General features: G+C 45.8%; 1 protein-coding gene and 1 non-coding gene across 4 annotated transcripts in view; both read right to left on the minus strand.

Annotated features, from left to right (window-relative positions):
• Positions 1–15206, minus strand: part of FGF14 (fibroblast growth factor 14) — a 718038-nt gene that overhangs the window by 613372 nt on the left and 89460 nt on the right. Inside the window, exon 1 of one of the 3 annotated variants that reach the window (XM_059042417.2) lies at positions 9962–10984. The exons of 1 other annotated variant lie outside the window; for it this stretch is intronic. In XM_059042417.2, coding sequence (XP_058898400.1) covers positions 9962–10169 — 208 coding nt within the window. In that variant the 5' untranslated portion in view covers positions 10170–10984. Of the gene's footprint in view, positions 1–9105; positions 9396–9961; positions 10985–15206 lie in introns of those variants that run through there. One more of the 3 variants, XM_067016975.1, reaches the window with a different exon arrangement.
• On the minus strand, positions 15093–15199 carry LOC131743578 (U6 spliceosomal RNA). The gene has a single exon (XR_009331850.1). It is a non-coding gene; the product is annotated as a U6 spliceosomal RNA (small nuclear RNA).

Genomic DNA, 15206 nt, shown 5'->3' on the forward strand with positions numbered 1-15206 from the left:
CTCACCACTTCCTCTGTGGCCTTTCTTACCTTCAAGCCCGCTCCACACAAAGATATTTTCCACACTGTTGCCATAATGATTATCTAAAGGGTAAAGCTGACCAAAAGGCTTCAAGATTCCAAAACAGCTTTACTGCAAGATTCGCTGCAAATGGCTAATGAAAAATTAAGGACACAAGAGGCACCCCAAGCAGAAGACTCTAAGTAGTGACTTCTACCTCTCCCCCTATCCGTCACCGCAGTCCTCACAGCCTGTTCGTCCTCTATCTGAATTGCCTTTCCACTCTGAAGAAACTACAGGACCATAAACAAATTAGTGACAGTACAGATGCGCCCACACCTACCGCCGAAGGGTGGCTCCAAAATGCACCCCTCTCAGAGCTCATGGGACTCCAAGGGATTCTCCAGGAAGCCAGTAAACCACTACCAGTTATTCTCTTAAGCAGCCAATAGGAAACTCAAGTTAAAATCAGTGAAAAACCTTGCCAAATTCAGGTAGGTGCCAGAGCTACACTCTACTTTAAACCCCACTTGCTCTGGAGCCTAAGAAAACTGGCAGATGCCAGAGAATTCTTACCAGAGTCAGCTCTCCTGCATCTCTGTCTGTAGTGCCCAGTTGAGAGAGGAAGGGAAAATCTCATGCTGTTCCCTCCTTTCCAAGATGCACTGGTTGTGGATCCTTTCTCTCCCAGGGACAGCTATTGCCTTCTTGTTTGTCTCATTTTGGGTCTTGAGAACTTGGCCTGGGAACCATCAGGCTGAGGGCCCTCAAGATACGGCCGGACAGAAGTGTGGACTGCACTCCACTTGCAGCTAGTGTCCTACTGATCGTTGCCAGCGCTCAGGGGAGCTAAGTCTTTCTTTGGCTACCTTTGGATGTGGCTCTGGATCTTGGGAGGGTAGGATCTGTTGCACATTCTTTGGGGACACCTCTTGAGTCCGACAGGTTGTTCAGTACTGCCAGGAATATTTACTGTTTGTCTCGGCTGAAACCTGACAAGATATTTTAAAAAAAACCAAAAAAACCTTTTTTTTTTAAGTAGCTCTACTGTGAGAAGTTGGCCAGACTGGAAGCTGATATTCAGAGCCTGATAGGAACTTTTTTTGAGGCCTCCTCCCCTAAGCTAAGTGAAACTATGTATACCCAGATGGAAAGACCTTCCAAAACAAAAAGCTCTAAATCTAGAACACAGAAATCTTTTTATTTCCATCTTAGTTGAAGACCTTCTCCCAGATCTAAAGATGCAAACAGAAGATAATGTAGCTGGATGGGTGATCAGCCCTTTGATGTCATAAAGGTTGCAACTCAATTCTTTGAAGAATTAAAACGTATCCCTGTCTCAGGAACTGAGTCTTTGTAAGAACAGAAATGCAGCTACTGAAGCAATTCAAAGCCCATCTATCCTTTATACCAATCCCAAAACATCCCCTATGCTGGCACGTATTGTAAAATTCTGGATTTGGGAAACAAAAGTCCTTCTTGGAGGCACTCTCTTTCCCTGTGCCTTGAGATGTAAATATTCTACCCAGTCTTCTTGAGGAACTTATGGCCAGTTCTTTGAAAAGCAAACTTCAGGGAGGTAATTCTTATCACAGGGGAACAAAGAAAGGTAAAAAGACTATTTGGAAACTAGGCCAACAAAAAGTCTTTAAAAAGTGTAAAGCCATCTGAGCAGGTAACCTTAACCTACTCCATCCGCCGAAACACATTTTGGATCTAGCTGTTCTTTTATAAACTAGTGAGCTTGCTTTATCATACCCTCAAAATAGTCTTTTTCAACTCCTATATACAGAGAAGTTGTGTGTGTGCTTTCAGATGTGAAAATGCTTGTGATTCTTCCCAACAGTCCAAGATAACAGAAGGAAAAACAAGCCAAGGTAGGTTGAGTCCTCTCCAAAAACTGTTTCGAGACTGCAGGAAAAGATATCTGGGGAATACAACAAAGGAGTGCCATCTGTTTCAGCACCAACCGCACAACTCTGTAAAATGCATGAAGAGCTCTTGGTGGTGTCACCAGTAAAATACAACGCTTGTCTTCTTCCAGGGTTCAAAGCTGTGAAGTGTGCTTTCCCTACCACTCAAAACCGGCTCTTGGAAGAGTCACCTCTGCACCGGGAAGGAGTTGCCACACCTCTAACAGGTCGGTCATGAGCCCGCAGGTGGCCTTCGATCTCTGATAGCCTCGGGTTTAAACTACAACTTAAATATACTCAACATAGTCCAGGAGAGATACACGGAAGAGGGAAAAGTTCATTCTGAATCCGGATCCGGTGGAAAGTTACAAGACGCTTGGAACACGAGAGCGGGGCCGACCTGAGATTTTTCTGGAACACGAGAGCGGGGCCGACCTGAGATTTTTCTAATCAATACCCTTGCATTGCAGTCGAAGAAGCTGAGGCCCAGAGAACTTCAGGAGCCCTCCTCGGCCTCCCAACAGCTACTGCGGGCTGGGCTCATGCTCTCCCAGTCCGGAACTTGGGCGCATCCGCCACCTAGCTAGCTCCTTCCTCCCGCCCAGTCCCTTTTCCTCTAAACCCTGCAGTGCGTCGCGGGGAGGCGGCCACCTGTGGGCTGGAACCAAACTCTTCCGCCGCCCTTCGGCCCCGGAACGCACTGGGGCGCGTGCGGGGTCACGGGGCGCGTGCGGGGTCACCGGCCCCGGGCCCGCCAACGTGCGCCGCATCAACGGCCGGCACGGCCCGCGCACCCCGTCTAGCCAACCCCGCGGCTTGCGGCCACGTGGTTTCCATAGCAACGGCTGCGCCGGCCTCCGAGCCCCCAGAGACGCTCCAGGGTCAGAGGTCATCCCTGTGGCAACGGAAACCTCCCGCGCTACGGCGGCTCGGACGGGCCGCTTCCGCCGCATTGCGCCGCAGAGCCCCAGACGCCCCGAGGCGTGGAGCGCGGGGTGGCCGGTCCCGGGAGTTCTGACCGCGGGTCACAGCGGAGGAAGGCCACGCGTCGCCTGCGTGCCTCCTCTCTTCGGGGCTCCATGAAGCAGACTCCGAGCCCGGCTCCGGCCAGATCCCCGAGCGGCCCGACTCCTGGAAGCAGATCCGAGCCGCAGAGGTGGCCGGCTCGCGGCGAGCAGAAAACAGTCCACGTCCCGCTCTCTGCTCTGGCAAGCGGGGCTCTGCCCCAGTCGTGCGTCCGCCTTTGACGGTGGCTCCGGAGGGCGGAAGCTGAGTAGCTGAGTGTGGTTTGGGGAAAGCAGGGTGCCACCAAGTTTGCAGATGACTGCTTTAAAACGGAAAAGAACAAAATGGGAAGGGAGGGGGCACCTTCCTTTCAAAGCAAGTGGAACTCGAGGCTGTTTAGGTGCTGTCCGCTCTAGAACGGAAACATGCCACATCGGATGGCCCCAGTGACCATCTTCACAGAAAGGAGTTCAGACAGGAAGAGAGAAACAATTCAAATTCACTCCACTGTTTTTCGGAATGCCTTTCTTTTGGAGAACATTAAAGATCAGAAAAGAAAACGAAGGGGGGCTCTTGCAGAGGGAACCAAATGGTGCCCTAACACTTGTTATTTAAAGGCTGAGCGGGCCAGACAGGGGTGAATGCGCTTGTGTGTTTGAGGAAGGCCTGAGCCCAGGGAATGTTTGCAAACCATGTTTCAGTATGCCCTGGCGTGGGGCATAAAGAGAAAGAAGGCCACTAACAGCTTTTTTTCCTTCTTGGTTTTACCATTTAGAAGGCACATTCTTGGTTGGCACTGCTGGAAAGGAGTAGGCGTTAAGTGAACTTAACCGAGTAAATTGTATGACAGTGGCAGTTACAGTCCCACAGTTAACTTTCTCAGAGAACCCTATTTTTCACCATTAGTTAATTTAATACAAAGGTATTGAAAACCTGAGACTTGTCATAACCTGAGTTTTTGTCAGGGGACAAGCGATAAAGGCAACAGTGCTAAACAAGTGTTAGGTGACTTTCTTGGAAGGTGTTAGTAGGTTAGATAAACAAAAACTTCAGTGTTCCCTGTAAAACATGTCTGCACTGTGCCTCCTTTTTTGCGTTCATGTTTAGGAAAAGCGCTAATAATTCCTTTCAACTCCTCTTCCCTTCATCATCCTAACTTTTACTTCTGGCCAAAGCAGAAAATTAGTTTGTACCAACTAGAGAAATGTACAGGGAAAACATCAAGACATGCTTGGTCCTTCAAAAGCAGAATAGCATAAAAAAAAAGTTAGTGCACCTCTGGAGGCATATGGAGGAACTGAGAAGTCGCCCTCAGACAATTCCCCAGCATTCTGTGCTCAAGTTCAACTCATAACGAAATGTAGTACACGGTACACAATCTAAAACCCTAAGAAACACCACACAGACTATGGCACCAGGCACACGGACGTGTCAGCAGGTATGTCCCTGGCCTACTGTCCCTCCTGGAGGTGGTACTAAGTCGGGCTCAAAGGTTTTATTAAGAATATAGACACGATGCAATGTCTCATTTAAAACTTAGTAGAGGAGCTTCAAATATACTGTTCAGACATCCCAACTGTTTCCCCATAAAGCATAAGAAACTATCTTGAATAAATGCTTCCATTTTGAGACATCTACATATTTATAGAAAGCTTATGAGTCAGCTGAGGAGTTATGATGCCAAAATGTACAAAGGAGCAAAAACTTTGGTGGTTGTCCTTGTTACAATAGATATAAAAACACTTCACAAAAGTCCTCAGTGTTTGTGCTGCTAAAACATGGAAGACTGGGTTTGAACGTTTTTAAAGGAGTGGCTCCGCGTGGGAAACGTGAACTATAGAATTAGCTTTAGCGCCTTCTGAAAGCAATGCATCGTTTGAACGGATGTTCTCAGGGAGGCTGCCTAGGATGAGAACAGGCTGGATATGGGTACAACTAAAGTGATCTCCAGTTAAAACCAAGTTTAGATGATCACTGATTGGATTTCACACTTGTTAACTTGGATATAAATTAAAACAAGCGTAAAGCAAAACAGTCAACACTCCCAACAAGTCAATACTTGGAAGCCCACCTAACATGCCATCCTTTGGTTCAGGAAGTGCTACTTGCCTGCAAAACTCATTCTGCTACTTCAGTAATGAAGCTTCCTAGATGGAATCCAAGGCCAACTCATATTACATGGAATCCCACGCTGAAGGCAAGCATATTAAAAAGAGAAGGACCTTATTACATCTGTTTGGTGTTCCAGCCATGCAGTCTGAATTTGATGTCTCCATTTTACACATGCTCAGTGTTTAGAAAGGCACAGGTTATGGCCCATTTGTGGCTCACCCGGCTCTACAGGAACCCAAGAGGAGTCGGCAGGCGGAGGAGAAGGGTTGAAAAATGCTTACTCTTTTTTCCTCTCCCTCTTCCTATTTTCTCACTTCTCAAAGCCATGACCGCCCCTAGATGTAAAGCAAGTAGCTTTCAAAGAATAACATATATTTAAATGAGTAACAGTGGCACACCAGATGTTTTTGGCACCTAAAACAGCTTAGTCAAAGGCAAAAGCAGAGCTGGAAGACACCCCCAAAAAGTAGGAAATAGAAAGTGACAGGGACTTCTACCAAGCCCTGCTTGTTTCATCTCAAAGTTTCATGGCAGAGAGGGAGACAGTTCAGAAGAGGAAACACTCAGGGCCGTGAGTGTGTGGGATTTTCTAAATGTGCTCCTCAGAACTAGGTCTAGGGCATCTGCTTCGTCCTTGCCACAAACGCTGGTACCCAATAAAATTACATCTGGTTACAATTTTTCTTAAAATCTCTGCTTTCCAAAATCCTATCAAGCCGTGGAAGTTTGTATGTGTGAGCAGCTGTATGTATCTGAGGGTCTGTGGCTTCCTTTGCCTGTTGGACATTATGTATCTGAAGAGACATCCATGATACGACCTTCATATTTATCTTTAGTGTGGACTGGGTTTTTTTTTTTAATAGTTATTTATTTGATTGCGCTGGGCCTTAGTTATGGTAGGCGGGCTCCTTAGTTGTGGCATGCAAACTCCTAGTTGCGGCATGCATGTGCGATCTAGTTCCCCAACCTGGGCCCCCTGCATTGGAGGCACAGAGTCTTAACCTCTGCGCCACCAGGGAAGTCTCCTATTGTGGACTTCATTTTTCCAACCGTATTTATTTCCTTAGCAGCCATTGCTCAGATTTCAGTGACCTAGATTATTTCCCAAACTGGCCTGTGACACACATCGGTCAGTCCAAACTCTCAGTACTAATTTAAAGAAACATATCAAACCCTCCTCCAGGCAAAGTAAGTGCCTTGGACTCAGTATTCCCTATTTAATGATCTGCCTAAAATACAGTCACCTTGCATAACTCATGCAGTGAGAGTTGAAGCAGGTAACATCTATTCTAAACATATAGCTATTCCTCTACTGGGAAAATAACAGAAGGTAGGACATTAAGTGTGTGCGTGTCTTCTCTGATAATAGTTGTATTGCGAGATATTGGACATGTTTATGAAGACAGTGAATTTACTTTCTAGCCAGGATTTCTAAGCTCTTGCAATTTATTTTAAAAAGCATATATTGTGCAAATATATTCTTCATGCTCTTTTCCAGTTAACTCTTACATAAAAACAACTAAAAACAAACCTACTTAATTAACACCTCTTATTTAAACATGAATTAAGAACTTTTGGGTAGATGAGTAACTTTGCCCTTAAGTTCATGACTCTATTATTTGCTTATTTCTACACCAACCTGATTATATAGCAGTGCTCTGACATTCCTCTCAGGAACCCCTGACCGAACTGCCTGTACTTCTTGACAACTTAAAGCAGTGGGAATAACCAGTAAATTATTTTATAACTTACAAAGATTGGGAAGAAAAATTCATCTAATAAGTCGTTACACCAAATTCATGATCCTCCTACTGGTATGTGCAGGTATTCTGAGGAGCTTCTTCGTTTGAAACTGGTTAATTGTCCTCGTTTTAGATTTAAGATAACATAATAAGTAGTAGTCAATCTGTTCTTTTTGGTTTTAACAGTTAAGAGGATTTCAGTCTTTGTTTTATTTCAATTACCCAATTAACTTCTTAGTTATACTGCTATCTTGGGATCAAAAACCTGCAAACGATTTTAGGCTTCATGTTAATAGCAGAAGGAGAATGGAATTTACCAACTACAATCCTGAAAGGGAATAGCTACGCATAGGATGGTTTAAGCTCAAAAGGCAAAACTTTTAGAAGGTGAGATACATAGTGTGACACATTAATGTCCCATTTAAAAAATAATTTACAAAATGCTCCAACTCTCAGGTTGGAATTCTCACCCCTGGCAATCTAAGACTTAGTGGAATAGTCAGAGTGGTTGTTACACAGAGTTTGAGTTAACCCATCAATTCACCCCCGAGTACTTTAGCATTCATACGCTGCAAAATAAATTGCTCTAAAAATAAGTCGTCATTTGTTTGACACCTTCCAAATGCCTCGGAAGGAAAAAAAATCTACTTTATTCCAGAGAGATGAAAGTGGGTGGGGTGGGGGAGGTGTAATAAAAAGATCTTGAATCGTGTATGGGTGAAACTTAGTGTTTCCAGTAAAACTGTTTACAAAAAAAAAAAAAAAAAAAAAAAAGACATTATCAGAGGCAGTAAGGAAACTTACTGTTCCATGCTGAATTAGCCCACCCTCCAGTACTACGGAGGGACTGACTTCAAGATCCCTTAAACAAATGGCCAAGTCTAAAGAAGCTTTTCTAGTAGTCCTGTCTCAGAGGGAGCTAAATCTTTTCAAAGGCAAGATTCTTCTTGTGTTCACAAGGCGGCTTCAAAAACCAGTAATTTTACTGTGTGAGGGAGGAACCCCACCGCAGCCCTTGGCTTGTCCCACTTTAGGAAGTCTCGCCAGAAGGGTCTTCGCGTGAATGGGTGAGATGGTAGTGTTGCAGATCTAGCTATGACCGAGGCATCAGCAAGTGCTGGGCTGGATGCGGGGTTAGGGTACACCTGACAGCCCAACTGGAGACGTGGTTGGAAAGGTGACCACACTGCTTTCTCCTTAGGTAACTCTCGGGATGGTGGGATCATCTCACAGCTGCTAAACGCTAAGTTGGGAGAGAGGACGGTCAAAGGACCGGGGATGGAGGGGGTGGGGATCAGGTGGCGGGGGGGGGGGGGGGCGGGGGGAGAAGAGGGGGACGGGATGAAAGCGGGGAGAGCTAGGGCACGGTGATGAGAACTCCCGGATAGAGGCACGGAGCCCGCTGCAGCACCGCGCCCACAGACTCAACAGCCATCCGAAGGTCCCAGCTGACGGCAACTGCCCGGCGTCCGCCAGCACGCGAGCATCTGCCCTTCCGGACGGTCTCAGAACTCGCACTTTCCCTTCTGCCGCAGCAGAGGGGGCTGCAGGGGTGCTCAGCCTCCACGCCGACCGCCTCCGTCCCCGCCGACCCACACCTCTTCCTCCTCCCCCAACCCTCCCCCTCCTCCCCTCCCCTCCCCTCCTCCCCTCCCCTCCCCCTCCTCCCCTCCCCCTCCCCCCCTTCCTCCTCCCCCTCCTTCCCCTCCCCTCCCCTTCCTCCTCCCCCTCCTTCCCCCTCCCCTCCCCTCCCCTTCCTCCTCCCCCTCCCCCTCCCTCGTCCCCCCTCCCCCCCCTCCTCCTCCTCTCGATCCCCCGCACCCGCAGGCAGCCGCTCCCTGGGAGCGCGCCGCCCAACTCGGCTACATCGGGCAGCTTCGGAGGCAGGGAGGCGGCAGCCACTTGCTGCCCGGCCGCTGGGGCTCCGGGTGACAGCGCGGCCCCTGGCGGAGCTCGGGGTGTCAGGGCGCCCGCGGGGATCCATGATCTACTACACCGCAGTGCCAGCGGCAGGAGCCTCGGACACCCGGGCTGCCACTGCGGGACGGCCAGGGCCCCGCCCCCAACAGTTGGGCCCCAGACACAGAACACCCATCCCGGGTCCCTCCCCGGCCTGAAGCGAACCGGGGGACACACCACACACAGCCCGCCGCCGGCGCGCGCCGCTCCCGGACCCGCTGCGCGCAGCCTCGTCGCCCGCGCGCCGCCGCCTCCACGCAGCCCTCCGGCCTGGCCTCCCTGGGCTTGCTCGCCCACAGCTCCGCGGCCGCCCCCAAACGCCTCAGACTGAGCTAGTGGGAAGTGAACCCCGGGGACCCGACTCCCCGAATCACCTGCATTTGCATTTCTTATGTAATGTACCGCAAGTTTCCCGGTTGGAGCCTTTTGGAACGGGGGCGCACGATCGCCGGGAGGCTGAAGCAGGGACCCGGGGCCAGGCTCACCCCACCCGGGGGACCCAGACGCCGGGCTAGGACACTGCTTTTTAAAAGGGGGGTTTTAACTGCATATACTAGAGAGACCGGGCTTGTCTGCTCCGTCTGGGGGTCCCTCCCGGCATGAGCCCTGCTCAAGTTTTCCCAGCGGCTGGAGTGTCGGAGGCAGACGGGGGGAAGGAGCTCCTACTTCGGCACGCGGAGCTAGACGGGGGCGGGAGGCGGGGGCTGACGGAGGAGCGGGGCCGCGACGGAGGGGCCTCTTTTCCTCCGGTGAAGGTGATGGGGTGGCGAATATTGTGCAAGCCACTCAAAAAGTCTAGAGCAGGTTCTCGGCACCGAGCTACGTCCCCGGACCTGCAGCACGAGTCAGGGTAGCTCGCGGTTCTTTCTCCTGGCAGCTACCGAAGCTTCAACTGCCTCGGGCCAAACCTTAAGCCATAAACCCTTCAGTATTCCACCAAACATCGTCAACCAGATACATTCCAAAAAAAGAAAAGAAAAAAAAAAAGTTTCCTCCTCCCTCCTAGTGACGGATTGTGTCACAGCCAAGAGATGCTGGTAATGATTTGGGGCTCACAGACGCCGATCCAGCTGTTACTTGTTTATCCACGCAACACCTCTATACACAACACTGTCCTGGTCCTTCTCTGTTTCCCCTGCCTTCCTGCATAGCCGAACTGCAGATCTAGCTCAATGAGCAACAGACAGGTTATTATGAGGAAAAACATAACATGATGCATGTTTTGCTTACCAGTTGGGTTCTTGTTTTTCTTAAGACTCTTGCCACAAAGACACTGCAGCATATGCGTTCCTTTGCTGAAAATGTTCCAAAGAAACCACATTGATTTGGGCGAAAAGCAATCCAGCAGCTTAGACACCCTGAGAAAGAAGAGGTCCTTGTGGTTGCATAATAATAATTTGAAATCAGTTCTCCTGAAGAGGGGCACCGGTTTTACCATAGGAAAAACGATAATATTCCGGATCTTCTCCCAGTTTTTTCCCCTCACGTGGTATATTTCTTTGAGACTTCTCAGTGATTGTTTTTTTTCGGCCAGGGTGAATGATTTATCCCCTTGATCACCACTGGATTATTACCAAAGGGTTGGCAAAAAAATCCTTTTTCAGCATGAAGCCAAACAAAAAAGCAAAGAAATCCCAACTGAGACCAGAACTAACCAGGGAGAGCAGTAATGCACAAAAGATCCCCAAAGAGAAAACCATAGCCTTTTAGTTGATCGCTATGAGGCTGGGTGAGTCTGCAGGAGTCAAAGCAGGATTCATCTCACTGAGAGAAGACTGCCATTGTGTAGTCCCTAGGAGAGAAGAAAAGGAAAAAAAAAAAGGAAAGAAAGAAAGAAAGAAAAAAAGAAAAAGAAAAAAAACCACCAGCACACACACACACACCAATACCACCTCCGAGTCTGACAGCCGAAGACACAGCCTCCCTTCTCCCAGTGTCGATTTTTTTTTTTTTATAATCAATCGCCAGTGCCCAGGGGGATCGGATTGAACCTGCAGTTCTCAACCACCACGAAGAAAAGATGCAAATCTAGGTGACCCCTCCCCTGGTCAGGCTGGTAGGAGGTAGAGAGCGCCTCGGATCCCCTGCTGCCTTCCTCTCTCTCTCTCCCAGTTTCCAACAACGGTGAGCATGAGGGAAATCTCCCCTCCGGATTCCTCGCCCAGCCTTGGATGTGAGTTACCGGCATTAGAGGGAGGAGGAGGAGGAGTTGAAGTTTGCATTGAAAAGACTGGCTTTCCATGACGTAGCCACGTGCTTTCAGACCCGTCACCAGTGAGATGCTTCCACCCGCCCGGGGAGGGCAGTGTCACTGCAGTCTCTCCGCTGGTTCCCCTCTCGAAGTCCCCCACCACTAGCACCCAGCCACAGCCCCACTATTTGACCCTGTCCCTCCTCTGCCTACAATGATGAGGCTTGCTGCCTGCTCTTGCAGCCAGCTAGCAGAGCCGTCTCTTAAAAGTGAATTTCGAAAAGGAAAATTAATTATAATTAGTAAACCTTAAAAAATACACAGGGTGGAGGGAAGGCACGAGTTCAAATAGAAACAGTAGTTTAGTACCACTCCTTGGCCAAAATTAGTTCCACCTTACATTTTCAAAAGCCGCCATCTACAGCATCTAAAACATTAAGGACAACTCAAGTTCCTTTAGTTATTATTTGAATCCTACTTAAAGCACTGTTTGAAAAATATACACTAGGCTTATGACAAATATGTACTTGCAGAAACAAGTCCTGTTCAAAGGGCAAGCACTAAAATTGGGGTGACAAACTCTACTTTGCTGAGGAGGGTCATATGTCAGTGAGAACATTTATGCCTTTTCTAGACAGAAAACCTATTATCTTCACATTTTTTTTTTGGTACAGAAAGTACTCTGCTTGATTCACACACTAACTCATTGCCTGTTTCTGCACCCATTAATTGAACTAACACCGAGTCCACCCCCGTTCACGTAGCTACACTAATATACAACGTTGTCACCGGCCACCACGATCTAACCTAACAAAACGGACAAAATTTCTCTTTCATCAAGATGCAACCCAACTCCCTAATTTCCCAGAAAATCAAAAGATTTAGGGCAAAGCTATCGATTTCTCTTATTTAGGAAAAAATATAATGTACAAAATAGTACAAACTATTTCAAAGAATAATATAACAAACTCCAGTGTACTTGCTAGTGAAAATTAATAAATGTTAGCATTTCATATCTGTGAACTGAGCCTTTTGGAAAAGTAAAATTGACCACTCTCACTGCTGTTAGGCAAATGAATTAACATTATGCTGGTCTATTTCCACTTTTATGGGAAAATTGACATCAAATGTTTAATTTTAAAAAATATATTTAGAAGCTCCATCTTAATTTCAAAAAAATTAAAACTACTACCTCTACTGCATGGAATATCAAACTATCTTATAAACAAATAGATGTAGATTTATGCTGTTGAGGATTGATTTTTTTAAAAAATTAACTTCTTAATTATCAGTTATTAAAATATGAAAATGTAATAAACAACTTTCCCACTGCTAGTGTTTTCTAATATTTAGGAGGAATTTTGAGATGCCAAAATTTGTATCCAATATCTTGAACCCTTTGGGGAAATGTCAGTTGATTTTAAGCAAGATGGAAGAAGAATTTAACACAAGCAAGTTTTATGAAAGTTAAGAAACTTGAAAGTTAAACATGAATGTCCTCAATGTGCCTAAGGCATCATGTCATACAGCTTTAAAGAAATTACTAAGATTAATTGCAGTCTAAATCAAGTTTGGGAAGTAAGGAAAGAGAATAATAAAAGTCCACGGATATAACGTCAAATGACTTAGAATCAGGCTGAAAAAAAGCGTGATTCTTTTTTGAAAGAGGTAAAATGGAATAACATTGCCAATTCATTAGGAAAGAATTTTTGGTATCAATCAATCAGGGTCACTTACCACATGCTGCTTTTATAACATTCTGGTGTCCTGTCAGGGGTTCCAGAATATCCCAATATATTACCACTGGACATATGCCAGAGAGACAGTTGGATAAAAAATATTCTCCAGCAAGGTCTTCTGAACTCACACAGCTCGAAAGTTCTGTAAAAGCTTGCTGAGTTCCCTGGGGTATTTCACAAGTAATATCTGGGGACCTGTTCGGTAACTATTGTATCTTTCCATATGCTAAGTTTGTGTAGACAGGGTATTTCTCAAACGAGCTCTTCTTGCATTTCCAAATTGGACTCTCTTCTCTACGTTGTGACAGTGAATTTGATCCCTATTAAAATAGAGAATGATTGAATGACTGCCAGAAAGCTATGATTTGTTTTGTATTGGTGGAAAACTTATTACTTCTTTGTCCTGTGACCTAAGGAACAACATAAAAGGTAATTAATTGTGACTACTATTTACAGAGAATCTATTATGTCAGGCACTGTGTTGGTTGCTTCTCTTCTTTTATGCTATTTAAAGGAAGGAGAAATCTTTTCTTCCAATGAACGAAATTTCTATCGTTTTTTTCTATATTTATTGATACATTATTTATTTACATTACATAGGCTATAAATCACATTATTAAACAAACAAAAAATACCAAGTACTTTTGTCTGAAAAAGATGGCCTAACACTGATTCAGGTCACCTTTGTTCCAAGGGAGTTATCATTTCTAATGAGCTCTGAGTAACCCAGTTTAATTATTCAACCAATATTTATTGAGCATTTACCCTCTGAAAGTAACTGTACAAGACTCCACGGTGCATGCTAATTCATAAAATTAAACCAGATTTCCAGTTACACAATAAAGAAGACCAAGGATGGTGTGCCTCCAGTTTAGGGATGATCCAAAGATACTCACACCAATCTGAGTTCTGACCCTTAAGTTTTGTTTTGGAAGACATCAAAATATTTAATTACCCTTTGCCATGCTACATCCAAATCAATAACAGATGATAAAAATGGAAATTATTAGAAAGTAAATGTAAGCTTTTGCACTAAAGAGAATAAGGAAAACCTCATGGGAACTGTAAAATTGACAGTAACATCTGTAGTATGTATAGGTAGAGAAAAATCTTAAGAGTGTGTTGTCATAAGGCTCAAGTAAAATAAACCCAGTACTTACAATCAAGTTCACTTAAAAATTAAATTTACATTCAGCATATTAGAGTACGCAAACCTAAAGGTAAGTGTAATGACCATAACACAATAAAATATATATTGTATTTTAATATAGGACATACAAACTTTCATGAGATTAGTCATCAAAAATCTTTGTAACTTTCTTACCATGCTTTTTCTAATTGTTCCCAAGTTACTTTTCTACTTCATTCTTCCTTTTAGCCATAAAATCCCACCCCCGCCACACTTTCGGAAAGGCACATGGATATCCAAACAGACGCGAATTCCCAGCTCCCTTGCAGTTCAGTAGGGTCATGTGACTAGATTCTGACCAATGAGCTGTGAGCAGAAGTGCCGTGTTCAACTTCCGGGTCACATTCTCCAAAGGAAGCTGCTCGTCTTCCACTTCTCTCTTTTCTCTTTGCTATGAGCTGAAAGGGACGGTGTGAGCGGCTCTGAGAGCGTGGACAGGAACACACCCCAGGAATGAAGTACCGAGATAGGAGAAACCCAGGCCCATGGACAGAGCAGCCAGCCTATCCCGGACTCGCCACCTGCCTCTGTTCTGTTAGATGACAGAAGAAGAAACTTTTATTTGGTTTGAGCCACCGTATTTTTGTGTGACTCTGTTTCAGCAGCTTATCCTCCCTACTGTCTTACGGACTGGTCTGGTATTAGTAACAATACACCTAAATATTCGGCTTATTTAATTATATTAAAAGGATAAAGGACACAAGTACATGACTTATAACCTATGGATTGATTCACAGGCTGCCACCCTCCTTTCCAATCACTGTCGCAGCTACTGATCTCTTAGCTGCCTCTTACAAGCCACTCCTGCTTATCTTCACCACCAGTGCAAACGTCCCATTGTCAGATCTTACTTCCCCTCGTCCCCTCTGCCCTGCTCCCTGCCCATCGCATGTAGCCTGTGACAGTTCAGAGCTTAGGATCGTGACAATGAAGCAGAAGAAAGACAGAGGGAAAAGTGATTGGGAGAAGACTTGGTCAGAAAAGGACAAAGAAGACCAATGCGTAGACAAGGACCTCAGTGTCTTTACCGTGTAAGCCTTTTTCGAAAAGATGGCGCCTTTTGTGATTTGCACACCTATTCCTTCTCTGTTGGTGATGTTAACAATTATTATCATGTTTTAAGGACTAATTCTCCATTTCACATCACTGAACTACTCAGTAGTACCACTTTCTTTTTTTTTTTTTTTAACAGCTTTATTGGCGTATAATTGCTTTACAATGGTGTGTTAGCTTCTGCTTTACAAAAATATGGAACGCTTCACGAATTTGTGTGTCATCCTTGCGCAGGGGCCATGCTAATCTTCTCTGTATCGTTCCAATTTTAGTCTATGTGCTGCCGAAGCGAGCACACCACTT

The sequence above is a fragment of the Kogia breviceps genome, chromosome 16 (genome assembly GCF_026419965.1).
Source record: "Kogia breviceps isolate mKogBre1 chromosome 16, mKogBre1 haplotype 1, whole genome shotgun sequence".
Classification (NCBI taxonomy): Eukaryota; Metazoa; Chordata; class Mammalia; order Artiodactyla; family Physeteridae; genus Kogia; species Kogia breviceps.